This window comes from Manacus candei, unplaced genomic scaffold, assembly GCF_025592945.1.
Source record: "Manacus candei isolate 608988 ecotype Guabito, Panama unplaced genomic scaffold, ASM2559294v1 h1tg000113l, whole genome shotgun sequence".
NCBI classification, from domain to species: domain Eukaryota; kingdom Metazoa; phylum Chordata; class Aves; order Passeriformes; family Pipridae; genus Manacus; species Manacus candei.
Window position 1 is genome coordinate 2,198,611 of NW_026138161.1, and position 25,473 is coordinate 2,224,083.

The window sequence follows — 25,473 nt, forward strand, 5'->3', positions numbered from 1 at the left end:
TGTTGGAAGAAGCACCACCACTCTTTTGCTTATCAGGGCAAGGAATTACAAATCCAGAAGTGGAGCCTGTGTTTGGTGGCACAAATCCTTTCCTTTGCCATTGTTGGTGATTTCCTGGAAGAATATGAAGCTGAACCAACTAATGCTTATTACTAGTTTGAAATGCTGAACTATTTCCCACCCTGGAACTGATTTTTTATACTGGGAGTTATGGCAGTGCTGGAGAAGGGAAAGTGCAGGTTGAGGAGAGCTCAATGCAGTAGTAAGGGCTTTGGATGAAGGCTTTTTGTATTTGTTTGCAGTGAAAATCACCCAGGAATTAGCTAATCTATGTAATGCTTACCCACAGAAAATGAGATCTGTGATTAGCCCGTGGGAATTGTCCCACCCTTTCTACACTTGTCTCCACTGGTGTTTGCTGATTCCCCATCTTCTGGCAGGGGCATTTATGAACCTGCTTTGTTGGTCTGATGTTCAGAGAAAGACCAAACCAACAGCTTTTTCCCAGCCATGGTGGCAAACCCACCATGGTTTATTTTCAGGATATTAAGCTAAAGTAATACAGCTGTGTTGAGGCACCAGACTTGTGCTCCAAGACACCGATTTCACAGCTCCAGCTCTCACACTAGTGCTGTATCCAGAGGTAAATGATGGATCCTCCCCACCCCTCATGCAGGCACACACACTCTCCTCTCTCCCTCTGCCATCATTATTTGATCTTTTCAACACAAGTACTTTCAGATGGAGCTCATTTAAGTTTCTGTCTCTGTAGAAGTCATCCAACTCTAAACCATTATTACATTGCCAGATTGTCACAAATGCCCATGCAAACCTTTCTGCCAAGAGCTAATAGTCAGTTGCTGACATGATCTTCAGTTCCTCTGCCATTAAAGGTCCTATGCAGGGGGGAAAAAATTGAACAATGTTAAAAGGTCTAAAGAAAATTTCATAGCCTACAATTTCCTTTCATTATGTACAGTTGTATCAAATTGTTGAGCTGATGTAATATATAAAAAGAGGAGCTTTCAAGAAATTATCTCAAAATGTCACCAAAAAAAAAGTCTGGGGAATAACTTCAATCTTTTTTTCCCCTGAACTTATTTTAAATAATTTTATTTCCAGTTGATTGCAATCACTGCACTGAAGGCTGACCCTGAAGTCGGCTTTAAACAGGTGATTCTGTATACCCACCAATTTCTTTTTTTCACCATTTTGCTCAGGAGTGGGTTGCTAGTGGTCAGGGAAGGGAAAAAAGATTAAGAAGAGAGGACAGATGAAATAGTTAGAGCAAGCAGGACCTGTGCATATGCCTTGTAGGAGTGCAACCAGCCCCAAACTCATTTTGAGTTGAAGTCTTATTTCTTTGGCAGGAAGATGAGGCCTCAATCTGTTTTCAGCTCTAGGTACCCCCCCCCCCCCCAAAATAGTCAACATCAATGAGAAGGCTCCAGGGAGACTTAAGAGCAACTTGTAGCACCTGAAGGGGACCTATGAGAGAGCTGGAGATGGGCTTTTTACAAGAGCATGAAGTGATAGGACAAAGGGTAATGGCTTTAAACTGACAGAGGGCAGGGTTAGGTGAGATGTTAGGAAGAGATTCACAACTGTGAGGTTGCCCAGAGAAGCTGTGGACGCCCCATCCCTGGCAGTGTTCAAGGCCAGGCTGGATGGGGCTTGGAGCAACCTGGGATAGTGGAAGGTGTCCCTGCCCAGGGCAGGGGGGTTGGAAGGGGATGGTCTTTTAAGGTCCCTTCCACCCCAAACCACTCTGTGATTCTGTGCTAAAATCCAAGCAAGACACAAATTCTTACCTCAGAACAGGTTGCTCACTGGTGACAGCTCGAAGAGGATCAACAGGCAACTCTCCAGGGGCTCTCTGCATTTTGAGGGTCTGTTAAACCACTGTATTGAAGCAAATACAGCAAATATCTTTCATATTCCCCAAGCCATCAGGAGTAGAAGTTCCAGCGATTAAAGGGATGCTCTCCTTTCACCACAATGATCTCTGTATCAATCTGTTATTCAGTCAGTGAGGAAGTAACATATGATGATGGAAATATGCATATTTATTGGGAAAAAAAAAAAATATCTTCAAGTGCTACCTTGTCTTAGTTTGCTACCCATTTTGGAAGGACCCACCCTGTTGGGCACTGTGTCTCAAGGGAGATAGTTTCAACACATCTACACATCTTTCCACCACCCTCTCCTCTCTGACTGGCAAAGTGACAGCATTAAAAATGGGTAATAGGTAATTTGCAGGAAGACAGAGGTGTGGAAAAGGTCTCACATTCTTGGAGACAAAGCATTTCACCTGTCTGAAATGCTCCACATTTCTTTAGACACAAATCAGTAAAAAAACAAGGTTGTTTTACCATTTGGCTCTAGTTCCAGATTTGAGAGGAACCTTGGCATGTTTTTAACAGCATGCACAAGAAAAAGTTTGGACCTTCCTTTCTTTCCTTCTTTCTTTCTCTCTCCCTCCCTTTTTTTCCCCCCTTCCTTTCTCCCTTTCTCTCTTCCTTTCTTTTCTTTCTCTCATTTTTTTTAAACCCATGGCAAACAGCCATCCCGCATGAAGCAGATTTTCTTCTCACCTCTACCAGCATCCTAGAACTGCAGCACAGTTTCTCCAAGGCAGAAGCAGCAGCTCTGCCAGGCCCCAGCCCGGCACAAAGGTTGATGTGCAGCCAAACAGTGAAGGAAAGCAATAACCCAGCCCCATTCTCCTCCCCTCCTCACAGCCCCCACTGGTCCTCAGGGAAACTGGAAAAGCCCCCCAGTATCCCAATGGAAACAGTGTGGCTGCTCTGCTCAGGCCTGGCAGGGACACAGAGATGCTCCACACCAGGAATGCAGTACCTGAGAGGGTCTGGGGGACACAGACCTGTGATAAACCCAACATCTCTCTCAAGAGACACAGGCACCCTTGTCCAGCCATTCTGTACACACCCCCCTGTGCTGTTTGAGACCTTTGGGCACCTTCCCTTTCCTGAATTTGAACACAACTACACAAATCCAGACTCGACAGCTATTGACTTTGGACTGTTTTAAAACACTAGTAGTAACTTTTAATAAAATTGTGTTCAACATGACAAAAAGCAGGTTAAAATCACGTCATTTCCCCATTTGCACTGTGTTAATAGCAGCATATGTGAATAACGACACGGGGCACAAATCTGCAGCATTGCCCTTTTACAGAGTCAATCCACAGCAAATTTCCACTTTGAAGCCAATTTCCTGATTTATACCCAGCCTTTCCCATTTTCTTTTTAAGAGGTTTGTTCCAAGATTGTACATTAATTCAGCACTTTTAAAGCAAAACAAACAAATCACAAACATTTCTGTGAAAAACTGTATTAAACAAAAAAATTATACAGGATAAGGAAAATCACAGAAAGAACAATACAACAGACACTGAGGCCAGAATGCAATCAAGCCCAAGAAACACTGAGACAGGTTTGTTTCAGAGCAAAATGTCCCTCAAAATGAAAGTACCAATGAATTCCAGACTCTACTCACTTTTTTTCCTCTTTTTTTTTTTTGGTAGTAGATATTACACCTCATTAGAAGGGCACTGCTATATTACAATTTCTTAAAAACAATAAAAAGGTAGCAAGTAAAAATTTGGATCAGCAGCAGTATCTGGTATAGTACAAGATCAAAACAAGACAGTTGATCTGTGTAACTGACTGAAAAGTCTTTATGCTCCTCCTATAAAAAATACTGTCCTTGGCTTTAAAAAACCACCAAGATTAGGTTCGACCAATATTCCAAATATGCAAACGGCATATTTTACTAGTATAATACTAATACACGCTAATCAATACTAACAATACTATTACAGACTAATCAAAGTCCTAATCCAAAAGACTTATTGGCTCAAAATAGACATTTGGTGTGATCCTAATTTAATTTCACCATACCTGAAATGCCCAGAACATGCATGTGTTATATTTAAAGCTATCCATTTAGAGTGACAGTTGCCAGAATGAATGATGCCACCCTGCTGATCACTGGGGCCCGTCAGCCAGGCTATTTCACCTGGATGTTTTTGCTCAGTGCAGCTTAAACACATGCAGAAATCAGCACAATGAGGGAGTTTAAACCCACTACATCTTCAGTGAAATTCAAACAAGTCATCACACTTGCAAAGCAAAGTAGTGCTAGGACCATTATCCCCATCCTCACTCTTTGAGGGCTCCTATACCAGTTATGAAACCACAGCATAAGGTGCCATGCGAGGTTGAAAACAAGCAAGCAGCAAACCTCAGGGCAGCAGGCAAAAAGAGGTCCCAGTTTATATTCCCATCCACTTCCTCATACCCTGCAAAAAGTTTTGGGTGAGCAGGGCAGAATTCCACAAAAGGGAAGGGAAGATGGTTTGTTTCTAACCGATTTCACAAGGCCTGATTTAGCAGATCATATACAAATGCAAACAGTTAATATTCACAGAGCAACCTCTTGAACCTAATTATTAGAACAGATTTAACATCATTAATAAATATATAAAACAACATGTTAATCTCACAGACAAAACACATTTCAAAGGTAGGCATTGACTGAAATATCCAGGTGGTTTGGTCATTGTTTAAAGCACTGAAGAATTATACACGGATAATACTGTGAGTGTAAAGAACAGGCTCACAAAATACAAACTTAAACTCAGTTTAAACTTTCTGAAGAGGCTCTGAACTGGCCCTAGAATCTATTTCAAATAACCTACAAACAAAGGCCATTACAGCCATTGCATATTTAGGAATAGAATAAACTCCTTTACACTGTTCATATCTCGGCACTTTAGATCAGCTGCAGAGCAGGCATTCCCCAGGGACCAGCACACACAGGTAAACAGATCTGTCCCAAATAATAATGCTCTACATTTCAGACCATCCCATGCCGAAAGAGGAGGTTGTCCCATCAGTGCTTAAAAAGCCTTGCTGTGGGAGGCAGAGACCTTGGTGCTCACTCCAAGCTCTGGCACAGGCTTCTTCTGCCACCTCAGAACAGTCCCTTACCACCCTGTCTCAGTTCACCTGCCTCTGAGAAGGAGAGGCAGTAATCCCCTGTCCCACAGTGCTGTTCTGAGGCTTGATTTCATAAGGTGCTTTTGAAGAGTCTCAGAAAAGGCACTGTAAAAGTGCAGCTGTTACGATGTCAGAAGCACGGACAGAGGTGTGCATCCCACAGTTGTTCCCAAGACACCCATGTGCAAACCCAGAAGACATGAGAACTCACACCAGGTCACACTTCAGCAGCCCCATCACAGCAGTTCTGTTTTCTCCCACAGTTTTGAAGAGGCTTCACATTCCCAGGTCTGGACACAGTTACTGGGCTGCCCCGTTTCTCAGGCTGTCTCCAGGCTCCATTTGTTCTAAGGAGCCAAACTCGGGGTGTGTGGCTGGGGACTTCCTTTGCCCTCGGAAAGTGTGTGCATTCAACATCTCCAGCAGCAAGTCATACACTGGGACCACGTTTTTACACTTCATGCTCAGGAGATGCTCCATTCCCTTGTTACTGTGCAGGAGAGCAGAAAGTAAGTCAGAGATCTGGTTCCAACAGTGCAGAGAAGAAAAACATGCTCATGGTTTCAAGAGAGTCCTTTTTTTGTTTGGAGCTAGGAGGATTTAGCTGCTGTGATCCCCAAGATCAACAGTAACAACAACCCAATACTTTAAGGGTGAATGTTTTACTATTTAGAGAAACAAGATTTGTTTTACACCACACAAACTGACTTCAGGAAATAATTCAGATGTACCACCCTATTGAAAGATAAAACCTCTTGGATGCTGTAAATGTGGGAAGCCACAAAACACAGAATCTTTGTATAAAAGGGGAATTTACTACATGCATTTACTGACTACCTACCTCTCCTACCTGGCTGAGGATGAAGAATTACCCTGGCTAATTTCAAGCACTTTGTTTACTCTCTGCATGTCCAATGTCAGATTTTGCAGATGGCTACAGAGCTTAAAAGTAATCTTTTTGTTATTCATCAAGACACAACTAAACCTTGTTAACTTGAACACCTAGTGCTGTATCATGGTTTGGACTAACAGTATCATTGCAGTCACACATATTTATACAACAGATGCACTCAAGGGGTTGAAATCTAAGGATATTTGCTCATCACCAAATTTATCCCCATGGAAATAGCAGCAGACAGCTGGCACATAGCTGACCTAGTGGGTTGGACCGGGAGGGGGGCAATGCTTCCAGATAAACAAGGTTCTGCTACAATTCAAGACTTAAGAATATGTTAATGGTAAAGGAGATATTGCAGCCGCTCTCCTAGACCCAGCTCTCAAAATTCCTACATCATTTGGTTATCAAGACTGAGTGCATCAATTATTTCCAGAATAAAGTCCAATTGACTGACCAGCACTAAGGAACATAAAGGAGACAGGACACAACAAGTAGCCTCCAGATTTTGGCTGAGGGAGACACAGCATAAAAAGTCTTGGTTTAACAAGAAAACATAAAAAATTTTGCAAAGACTCACAATATTTATTCACAGAATGCCAGAACACCTCCTGCAAAGCTGTGACAACAAGTCACACCACAGAGGGCAATCCAGGTGATGGCACTGCATCACAGACATGAGATAGGTTCAGCTCTGCCTGGTGCTGGAGTTTCTGCAAGGCCAGCTCTCAAACTCACCCTCAGTTCACAAACTGACTGTTAAAAGTTGCCTTCAGCACAGTCAGGTCCCCGCTGCTGCCACCTGCTCTATCAGGAAGAGAGGTGGCCATCCCTTTTCCAGTGTCCCTACAGATATGCCCAGCTCTCATTTGCATGCTCCAGCCTGGTCTCAGGACCATCTTTCCTGGACACACAGTCCAAAATCAAGATATAAGACCTAGTGAATAGCTGGCCTCTGGGTAATATTTTAAATTACAAACAGCCTGAAAATTAAAGCATCTGTTTGTAGGACCCTGCGTTTCAGTCTGTTGTACCACAAAGATAAACAGCTCAAGGAGGTCCAGGGTGAGGCAGGGAGAAGAGGAGCTGCTTCCCATGGGAAAAGCAAGAGCCTGGCATTGCTGCAGCATAAGTCACTTGGCAAAAATGCTGTAGTTCCAAACAAATGACAGTAAATTGGTCTGGGGAAAACATGGCACCCAAAGTCCACTTTGCTCCACCAAAGCCCACACTGCAGACCAGGTTTGGAGGAGATTTTTATTTTAGACAGAAGAGTTTTGATGGTTGGGTGGGGTTGGTTTGTTTTTTTTTTTTTTGAAAGGCTGAATTTGTGTTGTTATTGTTATGTATTGTTATATCAGGCAGATACATAATGAACAATTGAATGTGATAAGCTTAAGACAGTATTTTAATATCACACCATTTTTGAGTGCCAGCAAGCACTTGAGCACAGTGCCTGTTTTGCTGGGCTAGGAAGAAAAGCCTCCCAGTGACAGAGGTGAAGAGGATTCCCTCAGGAGTGCTCTGCAGTTCTGCCCTTCCTTTTTTCCTGTAATAAACAAACACTAATGCCCTACATGTTACACACACTCTGTAAAACGTACCTTGCGTGTCTGACATGAGAGAGGAGCATCAACAGATTGGCCAGACGAGTTGTCTGCTGCTGTGAGGGGATCCCACTCTTCGCAATAACCCACACCAAAGCATCTGTGACCACGTTAAGCAGGTGATGCAGCTTCCTGTTGCTTTCAGGTTCTTCTGCTGACAAGGGAAACATGCCTAACCAGAGAAGAGAAAGAAAATATTTGCTGCTCGTGAGGAAGGAAAAAAGCCAATGACTGTGGGTTTTTTTCTGATGTGTCTGCAGTGAAAAATCTTAAAAGTCAGCAAAAACAAACAAAGAAAAAAAAAGAGATTGGGGTTATGGAGAAGGAAGAGAAGAAATCAGCACTGGGAAGATCTGGAAACATGCAATAACATTATTGATAAAAGCAGAACTGATCTGGGACAAAACAAAACAAAAAACCAAACAAACAACAACAAAAAATCCTTCCAGAGACACTTATGGAATGACAGTTCCAGAACACCTTGAAAATTAGGAACAAAAGATTTTGACAAGAAAGAAGAGTAGGGAGAGGTAAAAGGAGAGATTTTTTGAGAAGTGAGTCTCTCAAGAAAATATGGCTGATTATATGTGGGTTTTTTGTTGGGTTTTTTGGCTGCTTGATTGTGGAGGGTATTTGAGGAAAAAAAGAACAGCTTTTGTTGTCTATTGAAATAATGGTATCCGTAGAATCACAGAATCATTGAGGTTGGAAAAGACCTCTAAGATCACTGAGTCAAACCTTTAACCCAGCACTGCCAAGCCCACCACTAAACCATGTCCCCAAGTGCCACATCTACACTTCTTCTAAATCACTCCATAGATGGTGACTTCACCACCTCCCTGTGCAGCCTCTTCCAATGCCTGACCACCCTTTTGGTGAAGAAATTGTTCCTAATATCCAATCTAAACCTCCCCTGGTGCAGCTTGAGGCCATTTCCTCTCATCCTTATCATCACTGAAATCTCTCATCCTCATGAAATCCCATTTCCTCTCATCATCATCATGGCTTTCCAACCACTCTGCCCCCAGCCTGTAGCACTGAATGAGCTTATTGTGCCAAAAGTGTAGGACCCAGCACTTGGTCTTGTTGAACCTCACACCACTGGTCTCTGACCACAAATCCAGCCTGTCTGGACCCCTCTGCAGAGCTTTCCTGCCCTCCAGCAGATCAACACTCCCACCCAAACAAGTAGGCAGAAAAGTGGGATAAGTGGGCAGCTGAACTATTCACCTTCAGCATTGGACCAAGAATTCTGCAGCAGTTTCTTGCTGAAAGCAGTAGATGTAAATAGTTTAGCTGTTATTTTGTTGTTACATTATTTTGACAACATTAACTACAAAATGTTCTGGGGCCAAAAATCATTTTTACTGCAGACTACCCTAAACTAGCAAACACACACTACTCCTTGCCCTGTGTAAAAGCTTGCAAAACAAAGCTACTGTCCTGAAATTCATCTTGCAGAACTGTTGAGTACTTTCAATCATTTTTACCAACTAACTACCGTTAAATAGGAATATTTAAGCCCAATTAATCATGACTCAGTTGAGTAACTAGCTTTACTATAAATAGGAATTAAGGACACGTTTGTAGAGCTGTACAACAACTTCACACATGAGCAGGATCCAGAGAGATGGGAGCAAAAGTTCCCATTGAAAAGGACAGACTCACAGCCTGGGCCATGGGCCCCACCTTGTGAGAAGCTTTCACACTTTGGGTCTTCTGTGCAGTTCTTACAACAGAACATAGATCCTAAATCCAGCAAATGATACAGCCTGGGAAGTTTTTCGAGCAATCAAACAATGTTTACAATCTATCAGAGAGAAGTCCTTTTCTCTTCCCCTCTTTCAACAGTTTTATCTCACTTGATATTTCTGCATTTTTGAGGCTGATTTCCCAGACACCCTGAAAATAAAAAGTACAATTTGGGGAATATTAGATCCGACCCCATACTCACTGGAATTGAGGAGGATCATTGCCTTGACACACAGATACTCCTTGTGCTGCAGTTTCAGCTCTCGGAACCTTGAGGTCATGGCCAGGAGCATATCAAAGATCTCCAAAATTCCTTCTACGCATTTCCCCTCATCCCTATGGAAACACATACAAAATGTTACTGAGAAAGCAGAATTAAGGTGCTCTGACTCAGACAGATAAAATTCGAAGCACAAAAGAGGCTGCAAAAGGCCCATCTATCTCATCTTTGGGAGAATTTAAAACGTTCTATCATGAAATCTAAATTGAAAATTAGACTGATATAAAAGGTCAGTAGTTATAAGAAACTGATTTTCTCTCTAAAGTGCAAGTATGATCATATTTCTGTAAGAGGCTTTATCCTCTCAGCCAGTATAAGTCTGGATAATCAGTTTGAAACCCTGCAGTGAAGGGCACAGTACCACCTTGAATCATTTGCAGATTTGTTTCACAAGGAGTTACCACAAACAGTAACATCATGGTTTTACCTGATGGAGGCCTCAGGACTTGGTGAAAAAAAAAAAAGCCCCCCTTAAATAACCATCTTGGAATAATAATACATTTTTAAAGAATAAAACAACCCCTTGTCCCTATCCCCTAGTACCTTTTTCTTTGAAGTTATTGAAATATAAACAGATTTTTTGAGGGGTTTGGTGGTTTTGTAGTTTGGGTTTTTTTTAATTTTGCAAGTGTTTATGAAAACAACTTTCTCCATTTTGGACACTAGAATTGGTCCTATTTTTTGATCTGAAAAAAAAACCTCCATACAAACCTAAGCCATTCTAATGGGTTTAAAATTAAGCAGTAGCACATTTCAAACCACCGAAGCTACTATTCCAGTTTTTAGTTATTTTTCTTTTTACTTAAAAAGCAATTAAGCTCTACAATGCAATATCCAGAAGGAAGCTTCTTATACTCTTTGTAACAGGAGATCTTTTAGTCTGTAATACTTTTAACATGAGACATTTAAGCACAGCAGTGCAGGAGTATTAAAGAAATTTACTGTTTCTGCCTGAATACCACCCAGTTTCCTGTGTTTCTCACAGCAAAGGAGAATTTTAAGCTTTGGAGAAGTACAGACAGTTGCCAGATTCCAAACAAGGACACAAGCATCAGAGAAGTACTTGTCTGCAAAGAGATTATGTAGGATATGTATCTGAAGGCTCTGGGGAGATCTTGGGGCCTCTTCCAGTGCCTAAAGAGGCTCCAAGGGAGCTGAAGAGGGACTTTGGACAAGGGCATGTAGTGCAAGGACAAGGGGGAATGGGTTCACACTGACAGAGAGTGGGTTTAGATTGGATATTAAGAAGAAATTCTTTACTCTGAGGGTGGTGAGGCACTGGCACAGGTTGCCCAGGGAAGCTGTGGATGCCCCATCCCTGGAAGTATTCAAGGCCAGGGGTTGGATGGGGCTTGGAGCAGCCTGGTCTAGTGGAAGGTGTCCCTGCCCAGGGCAGGGGGGTTGGAACGGGATGATCTTTAAGGTCCCTTCCAACCCACATCATTCTGGGATTCTAAGTTCAGCTAAGGTAAAAAAATCAAGTTACAGACCAGTTTTGTGTAAGAATGTCTTAAATAAAATTACAGCACATCTAGATGCTTGTAAGCTCCCACTCTGCCATGTCTTGAGGAAATGAAGGAATGCATCAAATAAGATCACCCTGTTCAGCACATATTAGCTTCTGAGAAATTACATGTATCATATATTTTCATCAATTTCTTATTATTGCACTGAACAATGCAGCTTGCCCTTGCACTGAATTTTATACAAGTAAATTATAATTTATTTCCTATATTTTATAAATTAAATTTATTTCTCTTATTAGCCCATTTTCCCTTCTGTGTCTGTGATGATAATTACTAATTGCAAGCCACAGAACTGGTGCAAATCTGAATTTCCCTGGATTGAAAGGGCTAAGAGACATTTTAACACAATCCAAGAGAGTAGATTGTTTCCCTGACTTTCTGCTGGTGTGAAGCTCAGGTCAAATTCTTCTAAAGTTCTGTAGAAAAACATCCTTACTAATCCATAATCAACACTCTTGGTACATGATGCTGTGGAGAAATAATCTTTAAATTTGAAAACACCCTTATTTACCTTGAAAAAATATTCTCAGTATTCAACAGCAATCTAGGAGTTTTAAATCCCTTTGGGCTAGTGCTGCAATGTTCATTATTATGATAGCTATGAAGTCTGCAGTAATGGGAGGAAGGAAAACAGGCAGGAAACCTACCTAAAATAATTCAAACATTGCCTGACACTATATCTACTTTTTAATGAGGGATGTAGGGACAAACGGACAAAGATGTATCTATAGTTTCAGCATCTAGAGACACAGAACAAAAGGAACAAAATCAGCAGTAGATGTGAAAAATGCAGAGAAACTTCACACTGTCACACCACATGAATTCAGGAACTTACAGGTTCAACAATACTGTTTATGCTTAGCATTCCTTAAACCCCCACACGGACGTGGAACCTCAGGATATTATTGTTGCGAACACCAGTAAATTATAGTGTTAGAGAAAATGTTAATAGCATCTCCCATACTTAATCCTCTTCCTCTTACCATTCACCCCACCTCCAAGCATCTTAATATGAAGCGTTCTCAAGAAATTTATTTCTCTTACCTGTCTAATACAAGGTCTGGTGCAAAAATCAGTTTTCCGGGATGGTCAATTGATCTCCACATCAAACCAATCATTAGAACTTCCATCCAGCAGCTCTCCAAGAGTCTCACTTGGTCATAGAGGCTGAGATCAATGAAGCCTAAAGTGATGAAAGTAGCATAAAATAAATCAACTTGTTTCTTTCTCAGTTTTGATAAAGAAGAATGAGCACAAGAGAAACAAAAAGAACCACGGGTTTTGAAGAAAGGCAAACAGGGGAGCACTGACACCTGAAGTGCCATCCTGCCATTTCAAATAGGAGTAAAAATATTTGTTATTGTCAAATCTTCCACAAAACGTTTGGAGCAAAGTAGAGTGGTTTTCTAGTGCATTTACTCCCATAGAGCTGGTGAAACTCAAGTGACCAAGCATAAAGCAGAGGACCTGCTTTATGCTTGGCCACCTTGGCCTTCTGAAAGGCACCAGGGAATCCCTCGGGAAAGTCACATTTATCAGAGATTGCTGCATTGTGCTGCAGAAGACTCCTAGGAAAATAATCTGTTCTTTCACCAGAACACATAAGGTTGGTGCTTGCAGGGTGTTTTTTATCTCATGGCAGGCATGTTCCTGGGTTTGTTGGGTAACTGTGAAAGAACCCACATCTTGGTGGCTCTGTGTTTTCATCCCCATTGTAAATGAAATGTGTTGATACCATCCATTTTCTGCTCTGTGCTTCCCCAAATTTTCAATAAATCAGAAAAAAAAAAAGGCAAGGATAGTCAGTGGAGGCAGTAGTGTCCTCATTGCCTCCATCCATGGAATTCCAGAAGCAAGAACAGAATAAATGCCACTGTGCATAAACCTGATCTGCATCCTGGGCTGCACCAAAATCAGCGTGGCCAGCAATTCAGGGGGGTTGATTGTGCCCCTCTACTCTGCTGTGGTGAGCCTCCACCTGGAGTGCTGTGTCCAGCTCTGGGGTCCCCAGCACCACAAGGATGTGGATCTGTTAAAGCAGATCCAGAGAAAAGCACAAAGATGATCCGAGGGCCGGAGCATCTCTGCTATTGGGACAGGCTGAGAGAGCTGAGGTTGCTCTCTCCTTGGAGAAAGAGAAGGTTCTGGGAAGACCTCATTGTGGCCTTTTAAAACTTACAAGGGGGTTATAAAAAAGAGGGAGAGTGATTTTTTTAAACAGGTAGATAAGTGATAGGACAAGAGTGAAATGGTTTTAAACTAAAAGAGGAGAGATGCTAGAAAGAAATTCTTGACTGTGAGGGTGGTGAGGCCCTGGCACAGGTTGCCCAGAGAAGTTGTGGATGCCCCATCCCTGGAGGTGTTCAAGGCCAGGTTGGATGGGTCTTTAAGCAACTTGCTCTAGTGGAAGGTGTCCTTGCCTATGGGGATGAGACACTCTTTAAGGTCTCTTTCAACTCAAACCATTCTATGATTCTGATCCTATGATTTATTTCTCTCCAGAACTTATAGCAAGGCCCTAGATAGCACTGCAGCACAGCCAGAAGGGAGAGACAGTTATTGCCTACCCTGTCCTTGCAAAAAATAACTGGGGAAAAAATATTGCCTAGAAGCAGGAAAAAAAAAAAGAGGAATAAAATTTACACACTGCAAACCAAAAGAGCAGAAGTGTAGATTATCAAAACACAAGTGGGAAAGCAGACTGCTCAGTCAAGGACTAAAACACAGATATGATGTATGATGAAGTGCCACTCAGAGGCCAAAACCAAGATCAGGCCACAGTTTTCAAAGCTGAGCTCCTTTATCTCAGTCCCTTAGCAAAGGTGCTCCATTTTCGGACGAGCTGGCATCTACAGCTCTGCATGGTGAGAAATCCTTACAGCCTGGCCATGGGAGACAGGTTTCCTGTAATTCTTCCCAGTCATCTGAGGTCTTAAAATACACACAGGACTTTTGCGCTGCCAAAGAATCTGCTGTCAGTAATTTATACAAGTGCTCCTTGTATTTTGATCTTAATAAACTAGTAGGCTAGAAGACAGTCAGTGAGAGCATCAGGCTGACATTAACTGGGTAATGCTCACTCTCTCTTATCATCACTAAACTTCTGCCTTTTGACATTGGTACAACCTTGCTTCTGATTTTATGAGAAGTGTAAATGGGAGCCTATGAGCGGTACCTTCCCGTCCTGTCTTCCCTGTCACTGAATTTACTACAGAATGCACAGACAACAACAGATTAGCTGCCACACACACTCATCATTTAAAAGTGCTTTTGGAAAAATAACCACGGAAGTGTGAATAGCATAAACTGACAGTGGCAGTTTCCTGGGAAACAACAGCGGAAAGACATTTCAGGGTTTATTTAAATAAACATTTACACCAGCGTGTACTGATTTGTCTGGCATAAACAACGAGTTATCAGGGTTAAAAACTCTCTCAGTGGAGTAAGGTGTAAGATCAAGTCCCAGTGTTCAATCTACAGGTACTTAAAAATCCAGATTTATCATGGATGTCATCTGCTAAACTCACATTATCAGCAGCAGCAGTAGGATTTATGACCATTAAGCACAGCTCTTAGAAGGACTATACTTTTCCTTTTCCTAACAACTTCATGCTCTAAAGATTGAGGACAGCAAACTTCCACTGCAGTGTCAGAAGTCTCATTTCCTGCAGACTACCTTAACCTACTAATTTTTCTACAGCTTTAGTACACATCCTTTAAATTGTGCACTGCATGCCTTATCATTTAATTATAAATTGCTAAGACAGTTGAGAAAAAAACTTGTGCTGGATGTGTAATGACTAGAAAAAGGCACACTGCTCTGGTCAGCAACACACTAGGTTGCATAATGAATCCAAATTTCAATGTTGTGACAACATCTTATTGATTTACAATACAGGTTCAGCGATGAACCATGTTGAACTCTTTTAGACTAGGTCAACAAAGCAAAAGGCAATTATAGAAGCTATGTTCTGCTGCCTGACAACTGAGAATTAAAATACTTGGAATTCAGAAGGAAAAAAAATCCAAAAGTCAGCTTCTATTTTACTGAGCAACAACAAAAATACAATCTGTTGGGCTGAAAGTACAGACAAAAATACAGCCGCAGAGTAAAATTCTTAACAAAAGACTGCCATTAAATGTTAAAGACAAAAAAACCACAAAATATAAACACGTATTTCTCCTATTTAGGCAAAATGTTACCATTAATATAAGCATCTATAAGGAAAAATAAAAATATTTTCTTTCAGTAAGTGTCAAAATAATATCCAGTAATAACTTAGAGATGGAAATGGGCTTCTAACCCAGGTACACAAAGAAAATATTCAGCTTTTCAGAAAGTATAATTATTGCTCACTGGACCTTTACTCAAGAAGTCTGTCATCTTTTCTAAGATTTTATCTCCAGGAACCAGGCATGGATTGGCATCAGACAAGAGTTTTTGACAAATGAAATTCCATTTTCTAAAATTTAGTCATCACAGTTTTTTAATAAAAAAAATAAACCCATGTTGAAATAAATGCTTCGACTGCCACGTAACATGGTAATATTACTTATAATTAGGTGTATATTAAACATCACATCTACTTTTGACATTATTCTAAAATGTTGTTTATTTCTGTTCTGTGTAACATGCGTGATCAGAAAAAACAAACACACATGATAAAGTGTCAGCATTCCCAGGAACTGTTTTGAAGGGGTTTGATTGTTTCAGTGGATTTTCTTCACGCAGTTCTCTTACTGCCAAGAAAAAGTTATTATTTCTGACATATGTGGAAAATAAACTGAAAGTGATTGATGTCAAAATTGGGGTTGGTTTGGAAACTGATTTTTTAAAAAATAATAAAGCAATCTCAACTGTCTGAGGTTTTGGGTTTGTGGGATTTTTGGGGGTTTTTTTGAAGAGGTAACAGAGGTAAAAGATAGAAGTTATTAACAATCAAAAAATGCAAAAGGTTGGGGTTTTTCTCATTGAAATATTGCTTAAAATGAGGTCATTTTCTAAGACTGGTTTTCCTTCACAATTCACTTCCTACCAGATAAACATGACTATGCTGAGTCCATTGAAATGGTACCTTTTAATCAAGTTTTTGTGATCGGACAAGAAACTATAACAATAGAAACCATTTAACCCCTTATGATTACTTACTTCACAGTTATTTTCAGAGTTTCTTAAATCAGTAAAAATAAAGACAAAGGATTTGAGTTTAAAACATCCCACACTGACAGCAAAAACACTTTCACCTTGCAGATGTCCAGCCTGGCTTGAGATGCTCGTGTGGTGCAAACATCTCCTCCCCAGCAGCTCAGCAGCCAACCTGGGATTTGCACAGCCTGAAACCATCACACCTGGGCCCTCCAACACAGGGCTGAGCCTGGACACTAATCTGCTCCAGCAGCTGGGTCTGGTTGCACCACCAGCCACTCCACCTAGACCTGAAATAGGATACGCTTCCCTTACTCTAAATTCTTAATTTAGGGATTATATGAAATATTCTCCTCCAAGTGTGTTTCTTGTACTGTGCACGCACTCTGCTTCTAAAGGCAAGGATTACTGTCATGTTTTCCCAAGTGTGTACTCAAGCAGCAGCAGCTCTTTGCAGTGCACACAATGACCAGAGTAGAGCTCACACAAGCACACTCTGAGCACCTCCAGCATAAAATCCAAGAGAGGAGCCATGGTGTGCTGGCTCCTCAGTCCTGATGGTCATGAGGTCAGGAATATCAGTCATGCTGTGGAATATATTAGCCATGCAATGTAAACAGAGTTGTAGGGATCACTCCCAGCAGAGCACTCTGTCTGAAGCTCAGGATCAAGCCCCATACAGCTACACGTCCACCAATTATTCGATGTTTCCAGCTCACTGTTATTATCTGGTCACCTTAGGTCTCGTTAAAGGGCCACAGGCTGTGGTTTAGTCTATGCCAGCCACCAAGTTTTTCTGCACAGCTTAACCAACAATCATCTCTGCATGGTGGCTGCTTTTATTCTGGCTTTTATTCTTTATTCTGACTCTTTTAATCATGGGTACTTCAGGGAGAAGGAACTGAAAATGCTCACCACTTCTGGTTTGTAAGATAAATGGTGCACTGCCAACGTGTACACATTCAAGATGTTCCAAGCACTAACACATATTGTTGTACTTCAGTTCATGTTCTTTGTGTTGCCAACAACCAAAAGCATCTTACTGATTTTTGTTTTGAAGGAGTGCACATGATAATTCTGAGATCAACACTGTGCTCCACTGATGCTTTTGTGCAGCAGCTCTGTCAAATGAAGTGATTGCAAACACCCAGAACTCGGACACATTTCAGTTTTCATCAGCTGTATTAGGAACTTTCTATCAGGATTCAAGGAAAGAATTTGGTGTTAAATGAACCTTCTAAATCAGCTTTGTCAGGTATTTTATAGCTAATGAGGTAGAAATTACATACAACACCAGTTATGCTTTTTAGTAAAATGAGCTATTATGTGACTAACAACAGATGATAGGAAATTATGGGCTAGGTTGTTGTCTAAATCAAAAGACATCTGGGTCAATTACTGAGAGCCATAAATTGTGCATTAGTTTAAAGGATAAAAAGACTGACTTTCATACCACACACTTACTGTGCTGTTATTTCAGAGCAGAGAATGACACACTGACGGTAAAAGCACTGACTAAAACAAATAAGGCTGAAACTCTTACCAGGAATTTTTTTGGCCCAACCAATCATGTGAACCAGCTCTTTGTCTGCCAGTTTTGTCAGGGACATCATCATGGAGGCTTCCGTGAAGGGTTTGCTGGGCCGGCTCACCAGCACGTTGGGAGGCTCCGCTTCCAGCAGCGTCAAGACGAACTGCTCCGGGCTGACCGTGCTGAGCAGGATCTCCTTCACCCGCGTCGCCGCCTCGTTGTACTTCTTCGCTTTGCCCATGCAATGCACCCGATCTTCGGAATTCCGATGGCTGCGCAGGATCCGGTACCCACAGCGTTCCCTTCTGGAGCCTGGCATGAGAGAGAGGCAATGCGGTCGCACTGGAGGACTTTTCTAGCAGGTCGCGTTATGTAAATCCAAATATTTGCGGGGAAGGGGGAAAACCCTTTTGTACTGGATGTTCTAATATTGAACATCGAGTTTTTAGGATATTCGGCATTGACTTAACTTTGTTCCCACCAACTTCAGCTGAGGGTTTTCGTTTATTCTGCTTAACAGAAATAAAGTTTAAAAAGATTTATTTTTGAACTTCAGTTAACTCGCTTTAAAAGTCCAATGGAAAACTCCCGTCGACATCAACAAGATATAAATCAGGTCTTTAAAGGCAAATAAAGCTGATCATAAATTCTGTTTTAGATGTAAAATGGGGGAATAAAAAACTTTTGGAAGTCTGGGCCATGTTACAGATTAAATACCCCAGGAAGAAACACAGCTGGGCCTCCACATTAGCTGGATGTTCAGCCAGGGACTTACAAGTTGCAACCCACTTTCTCCCAATGTCCCATTAAGCCAGCAGGAGTTTCTCCAAAGGGAATTCAGATATCTACAACTAGGAGCAAACACCCTATTTGGAGTTCTGCCTGCAGAACACTATTTCTGTTGCAAAGAGCTGTCCTTTAAATTCCTGTATTTATTTATGGTTCATTCTGACAGCACCAAACATTCTCCGATTCCCTGTCAGTGTTATTGGTGGCATAACTGTTACCTGTTCTTGCATAGCTGCCAAAGAAAGAGTCTAAAAGCTTTTCCAAACACATCATATGGGGATTTGCTAAAATATTCAGCTATCTGAAGTCATTCATCCCTTCAGCTATTCTTTAACAAGGATCATGTTCGCTCATTTACAACTAAACATTGTCAGTAACTGATGTGCAAGATTGTACCATATTAAAAATCAGGATATTTAAAAATGTGATATTACTGAAGGGATCCTTATACTGGAATCCTCCAACACTTAACAATTCTAATATCACAGCTAAATTGTTCTCTAAATCTTTTATAAGTTAAATTTTTATGCTGGTCATCAACAGTTTCTCATGGGACACGATTCTCATGGGTTCAGTTTTCACAGGTATGAAAATGCCTGTGCTAACATAAATCTATACCAGACCAACATTTATTATTACATACATAGAGACCATGGAATCTTAAAGCATAGTAAGTTGTATCATATGGATTGAGTCCCACAACAAATTTGACAGAAGCATCCTTTCTGCTACTGCTACTACCTTGACATTACTATTATTATTTATGTCTTTCTGGTGTGTAGCCTAAAGACTTCTTGCCCTGGCCACAGACTCCGGTTCTTCTTCATTAGGGTATGTGATTAAAGTTTTCTTAAAATGCATGAAGAAAAAGAAGCAAAGGAACAATGAAAATGGAAGAACCCCAAGAGCCTAAACAGAGACAACAAGCACACTGACCAGGTTACTCAGGTCTGTCAAAGGAGAATGATCAGCCTGTGGTCCGGCCATGACACATGGCATGTAAGCCAAAACAAAAGGTTTTTCAGTTCTCCTGGAGGGACCAGGCATTCCAAGAAAACCTACTAGAAAGTCAAGAGGATCTGAGCGGCAGCTACTGGTAGGGTGATACTCAGAGACCTGTGTGTGTGTGTGTGTATGCACAAAAGACAGATTGTGCATGAGATACCTGGAAGAACAGAGGATACACAGACCAGCTACTGGATAACACTGAATGACTGTCTAAAGCCATACCCTTGTGTTTCTGTGACTGCTCTTGGGGAAGAAGGGCTGAGTATCAGCAAATGGGGTGAGGCTGCAGACCCACAGCCATCAGCTGGGGAGAGATGGGGATCCATAGGTCAACTGTTTGACAGACTGACTGTCTAAACCCAGCTACTGGAAGGATCCATAATGTTTAAGTACACATATTTTTCACTGCTTGTGTTCACATGACTGCTGTGTTTTCTCTCTGTTGTGGTCTGCATGGTTGGCTGTGGATGCAGGTATTGTGTGTGCATTTGCATAATAACAATTCTCACTCAGACTTTATCCTGGACCTGGGGACACGGCAGTGTGGCAGCTTCCCTTGTCAAGCTACTGGTTTCAGCAATTCCTATAATTCTTCATCCCTATCCACCAGAGTTATATAGACCATGACTTGTCCAACCAGGCAATGCAGTTCTGGTCCTGGGTTTCAGTTAGCAAAGAGGTCCAAACATAAGCCAAATTAAAAAAAGAGCAATGGGGACACAAAAAATTTAATTTCAGATATTGTTGACAAGGCTTTGTCTTGCTAATTAAATGCTGGATGAATACAGACCCTCAGTGGTGGAGGTTCCTCAGATGAGATGGTTTTTCAGGTCATAGTCCTGTCATGCCTTCAGCAGCTGTCAAACAGCATTTGAGTCAATCTGTGAGAGAGGTGAGATGCTAAGGCCACTCAGGTACAACCTGAAGGCACTAAAAATACTGGACAAGGACCAACAGAGTGTGCCAGAACTTTTGGAATGTGGACCTTTCAACTTCATGTGGTTATCACCCTCACTTGCTGCTTGTTCAGTAAACCATGTCAGATGTAAAAGAAAACTGGATGACCATTAAAGAAGTTCTCAGTACTGGAGAACACACTTTATCCAGAAATCCAAGACAGGAGAAGACAAGTAGGGGAAGCTGGTTCAATGAACAGACCCTCAGGTATGGAGGTATGCAAGTGGAACAAGAAATTTGGAACTGGAAGTATTTTTCAGCTGGAAGTCCAGCTTAAAGTCTGCACCGTTTGGAGCAAGGATGATTTTGCATCCTTGAAAGGGATATGGGTACAATGAAATGGGGTGAATGCAGACAGGATATTGGAAAAAATAATGGTAGAACAAAGTGCTTAGCCTAATAACAACTCCCTAGAAGTTGCCAGAGCAGCTGAACAGCAGTTAAGGAAAGATAATATACCAGCAGAGACAATTGGAACTTGAGACATTATCTTATGATAGATTCATGAAATGATACTTGATGATGATACCCAAAAAGAGGTTATCTGCAGAACTACAGAAGTCACAGAGCAATTTCTTCAACCATCTGTCTGTGCAAATCCTTTTCTTCCTGAAAGAGTCAAAGGTCAGTGAGGCACAGACTAATTTCTACAAAGACACCTGGATGATGTAGTGAACTCTGTGCTAAACCTCATTTTTGGACTAATGCACCAAGGTCAAGAGGAAAATCTCGAAGTGATTTGTCAGCTTCCAAAAAACATTAGAATGGCACAGTGTGCTGCAGACTGTTCTGAAGTAATGTAATGCACAGAAATTATGTATTTTCCATCACGGAAGACGAAGAGGAAAGGTCAACAGTGAGCTAAGCAACTGGAATGAAAGTACAGCTGGAGACAGATGAGGAAATGCCCAGGTATCAGGTGCTCTGCCTAGGGAGAGCCATGGCTCTGATTTCCATAGTAGTCTGCATGGGAGAGGCTGTAACCAAGAAGAAATACAGCATGTTGTTTGCACTACTTAGAAAGCTGAAACACATTGAACGTGGCCATCTTGAAGGACAGAACAAGAAAAATAACAGAGGGACTAAAAGCCATAGACAGGGCAGAGAAGAAATTTTCTTGGGCTATGAAAAAATACAAACTGCTGTGTGATGTGTAGTTTTTGTTCTCCAGTACCTGGGGGAGCTGTGAAACCCCCCAAAAGAATTTGCAAGAATATCAGTCTACTAATTAAACACAGGGAAAGTTGTTCAGTGAAGGACTGTATCTAAAGTGATAACCAGTTGAAGAGGGAACTGGAGAGAAGAGCAGATGCCTGATGACACAATAAGGAAGAAATTCCAGCAATTTGGACACACTCGCCAGAAGCAACATGTGGTCAAGAAAGCACTTCCAACCAGCTCATTGACCCTAGATCAGTTCCTGGCACTGAAGTGAACCAAGTGGGCTCTTCTGGGACTCTGATCAGCTCTGTTATGCTGTCACTCACATTTCTCTGTAGCACTGAAAATATCAGGCCTTTGGTGCCACAATATGAGTTATCCTTTCCAATGCAGTGTTGTGAAGATCTTCAAATAACATTTTGCAGCCTATCCAAAATATAAACACCCAGGTAAATGACCAGGTACTTTAATGAAGATGAAAGAAAACAATTAAATTTAAAAAAAAATAAATTAAAAAGTAGTCCAGTATCCTGTGATGTTATTAAAGGTCTCAGTACTTGTGGAGGGTTCTTAGCGGGAACTAGCAATCCCCTTTAAGTTACTTTAAGTTATTCAACTAAATCAAGTTTCATATACTACCAGTACTTATTATAAAAAAATAGTGCTCCATTTAAAACATAAAACCATCTTCTATTATCACATTACCGGCGCAGAAAGCCAAACTAGGAGTGTTATGACATTTTTGCATAAAAAAACTTGTTACTAAAGAAAATATAGTTACTGATAAAAAAGGGGAAAATCCAACCAAAGCAGATTCTGATTTATTGTTCGTCTTTTTTAATCAACATATATTTCCAAAGCAGGTGAAGGCTCGTTCACTGAACAGCGTGCATGAAACACAGCTCACTTATTTCCACTTTAATTTTTTTCTGCTTGTATTTAAAGAAAAAGAAAACAAGATTTAAGCTTGCTAGTCAACCTACACAGCAGAAAACAGCAGTCTTTCTAATTAATACAATGCATTTCAACAATGTAAAGGAACTTCTTTGCTTTCTATTCAAATCCAAAGTTTAGGCAGGACTTAGAAATTTTACCTATACATCTACTAGCATCCAGTAGACCTAAGTGATTAGAAAACTATATATTATAAATAATTATCAACCAGGTTAATGTTTGGCTTAACTAGACACAGAGATGTGGATCAGTGTGTAAAGGCAAAGCAATAAAATTCAGCTTCCCAGACTAAGGACTATCTCTGCCTTTACCACCAATTCCCTAACAGTACTTAATAGCTAATATTCGTTCCCACCAAGGTAATTCAGGCAATTGCAGAAGTGCAAAATGATCAAATCCCTCATTCTTCCTACCACACTCTCCTTATTTAGAGCTATTTTGTGCAAGAAAATAGCTGTATTCAGCTGAGAATGCTGGACCAAGGGCAAGACCTTGAGCTACAGCACCACAGACCGCACTAGTAAATGATCAAAAGAATATAAGAAATAAGGCACATTGAAAAAAAAGTCATTAAAATGAGACTGTTGTTCACTTACCCATGAACAAGCCACAACACGTATTACTGGCAATGAAACACACTATTTTTCAAGCAACTCCTGCTTTACAAATTCTCTGAAAATCACAAAAGCTGTCTGATATGGTGGGTAGCCACATGGCAAGTTGCTCTTCATACTGATTTTTGTCCCTGGCAATTGCTTATGTAACTAACCAGTTCAGTAGCAACTGCAGATTCTACCACTGAATATGTTATAATCAGTTTTTGTACGTGTTTGAGCTCAAAACTGGCTCCAGTACACATTAGTAAATCATTATCTCTCCAGTCACCTTTGAAAGCAAATGCAGCAGAGCTGCTGACAAAGAAGCTGCTGGCTGCTGTGTGCATATAAGAACATGAGCTGAAATTACAGTAATTTCTATAATAGCTAAAGTGCAATTAATACATCTGATGTCCAGAGAATGCCATGAAACATTTTTTCCCCACTTATTTTCTGTGTGGAAAGTACCTTACAATATTTCAAATGCACATGGCAGCCACAAGCAGGAGAAAGAGTCAAATCCTGAACTGAACCAGTCCACAGGGAAATCTGTTTTTCTTTCTCCAAACTTGTCAAATGATGCCAATATTCAAGGGCAGCATCTCTCCATCACTTCTGGTGGCCCCTCAGCCTCCCCACTTGGGGCAGGGTGGGGTCTGAAAGGAGCTTTGTCTTTGGAACACTTTCAACACCTGAGAGCAGACACATGGGGGAAAAGATACAGGAGTGAGGGAGAGGAGGGGAATAAAAGGTAGGTCTAGTTGAACAGGGAAACTGAAAACTCCTTATGGAAGAAGGTCTATTTGAGCCTCAGGAAGCAAAAAAGCAAAGTAGAGCATAGCTCCTCCAAGAGTGGCTATAGCAAAGTGATGATCAAATCCCCTCTCCTTCACTGCCTTTGCCCATTTCAGCTCCCCAGGTAAACGCCAGAAAGTTCCGGGAGAAGATCAGTTTTATCCTGATCTGTTTTATTTAAAGTTTGCTGGGCAGAGTTTACTGCAGTATTTCTGTTTTGTTTGTTCCTGGTAACAGTGTAATTTTTCATAATTATTTTTTCCTACCATTGTTAGTAGTCCTAGTGCCAAAATTTAGCAGTAGCTTTCTTGTTTGGAACAGCAGGGAACATGGACTTCCTGCAGAGAAATTTGCAGGTGTAATGTCTAAGACCCTCATTTTGTTTTTGGCAATGATGGTGTATTTTGTAAGAAAATCCATTATCACCTTAATACAAGGCACTCCCAAGCTGGCCTCTGCTGAAATACCTGCAGCTTGTTGGGTTGAATTCTCAACATTTATGAAGGTGACAACATTCAAGAGAATTTCAGACCAGGAAACTCCAAAGCAACACTTTTCTACTGCCTCCTACTGTATTAAAGATGGCATGTACTGCCTAATTACATTTAGACACAGAAACTTATGTTATATACACACACATACCTGTGTGTGTATTTTTTCTCAAGGTGTCTATCGATAATATGCAAAATAAGCATATTAATAAATCTAAAGATTTATTTAAGTGGTGCAGAGTTTTTATGAAGAGCTTTCCTAAACTGCAAAGTGGTAATTGAACTTCTTTTTATCACTTCTGCTGGACAAGTCTCCACTGAGCAAAAATGCACTTACAAACCATTCTATCCTATCCAGGGTTTTAGCAGATGTGAATCAAGGCATTCACTAAGTGACCTGGGAAAGGAACAGAGATGGGGAAAAGCCTTCATTAAAAAAGAAAGTGTATTCTTTTATGGTTTTCTACAGTTAAAAAGTGGTATTAAAGCATGGCTCTAACAAGAAAACCTTTGAAAGATAATCGCTCTGGTCTGCAGGAAATGGCATTTATATTTCAGGCAGCCTTAAAATCTGTCTGGTTTAAATGTCTGTCACCATGTGTCCATACATCAGCTTTACTCACAGATGCCCCTTAACTCATCAGGTAACCCAGACAGTTCTGAGTAATTTCTATGTGCTTTTTTCTGAAATTAAATTGTTTGGACTCTCAAATTGAACTTGTAAGAGTTTCAAATTCCAGTGCCACTATTTAAAAAAAGTATTTTAAAAAAAAAATACAATTCCTTTTATTTTCCTGTTATAGTTTCAATCTGCCATTCTTTTTCTGGCATACTCATTAATGTCCTTTAAATATTCATTATTGTAGGAAAACGTTTGTGAATATGTGGCAAGATTAAAAGGAACACAGGCAACATGAGTGCAATCTATAATTTATACTTGTAGTACCATAGTGCCTATGAA

The 25,473-nt window shown here is 40.9% G+C and overlaps 1 protein-coding gene across 3 annotated transcripts in view; it reads right to left on the reverse strand.

Annotated features, from left to right (window-relative positions):
• Positions 1 to 803: 803 nt before the first annotated feature.
• ESR2 (estrogen receptor 2) overlaps positions 804 to 25,473 on the reverse strand; it is a 37,931-nt gene continuing 13,261 nt past the window's right edge. For 2 of the 3 annotated variants that reach the window (XM_051769882.1, XM_051769883.1), the window contains exons 5-9: positions 17,774 to 18,073; positions 12,129 to 12,267; positions 9,481 to 9,614; positions 7,524 to 7,698; positions 1,531 to 5,514 (exon numbers count right to left, since the gene is read on the reverse strand). In XM_051769882.1, the coding sequence (XP_051625842.1) occupies positions 5,325 to 5,514; positions 7,524 to 7,698; positions 9,481 to 9,614; positions 12,129 to 12,267; positions 17,774 to 18,073 (938 nt within the window). In that variant the 3' untranslated portion in view covers positions 1,531 to 5,324. Of the gene's footprint in view, positions 897 to 1,530; positions 5,515 to 7,523; positions 7,699 to 9,480; positions 9,615 to 12,128; positions 12,268 to 17,773; positions 18,074 to 25,473 lie in introns of those variants that run through there. The other variant, XR_007900202.1, reaches the window with a different exon arrangement.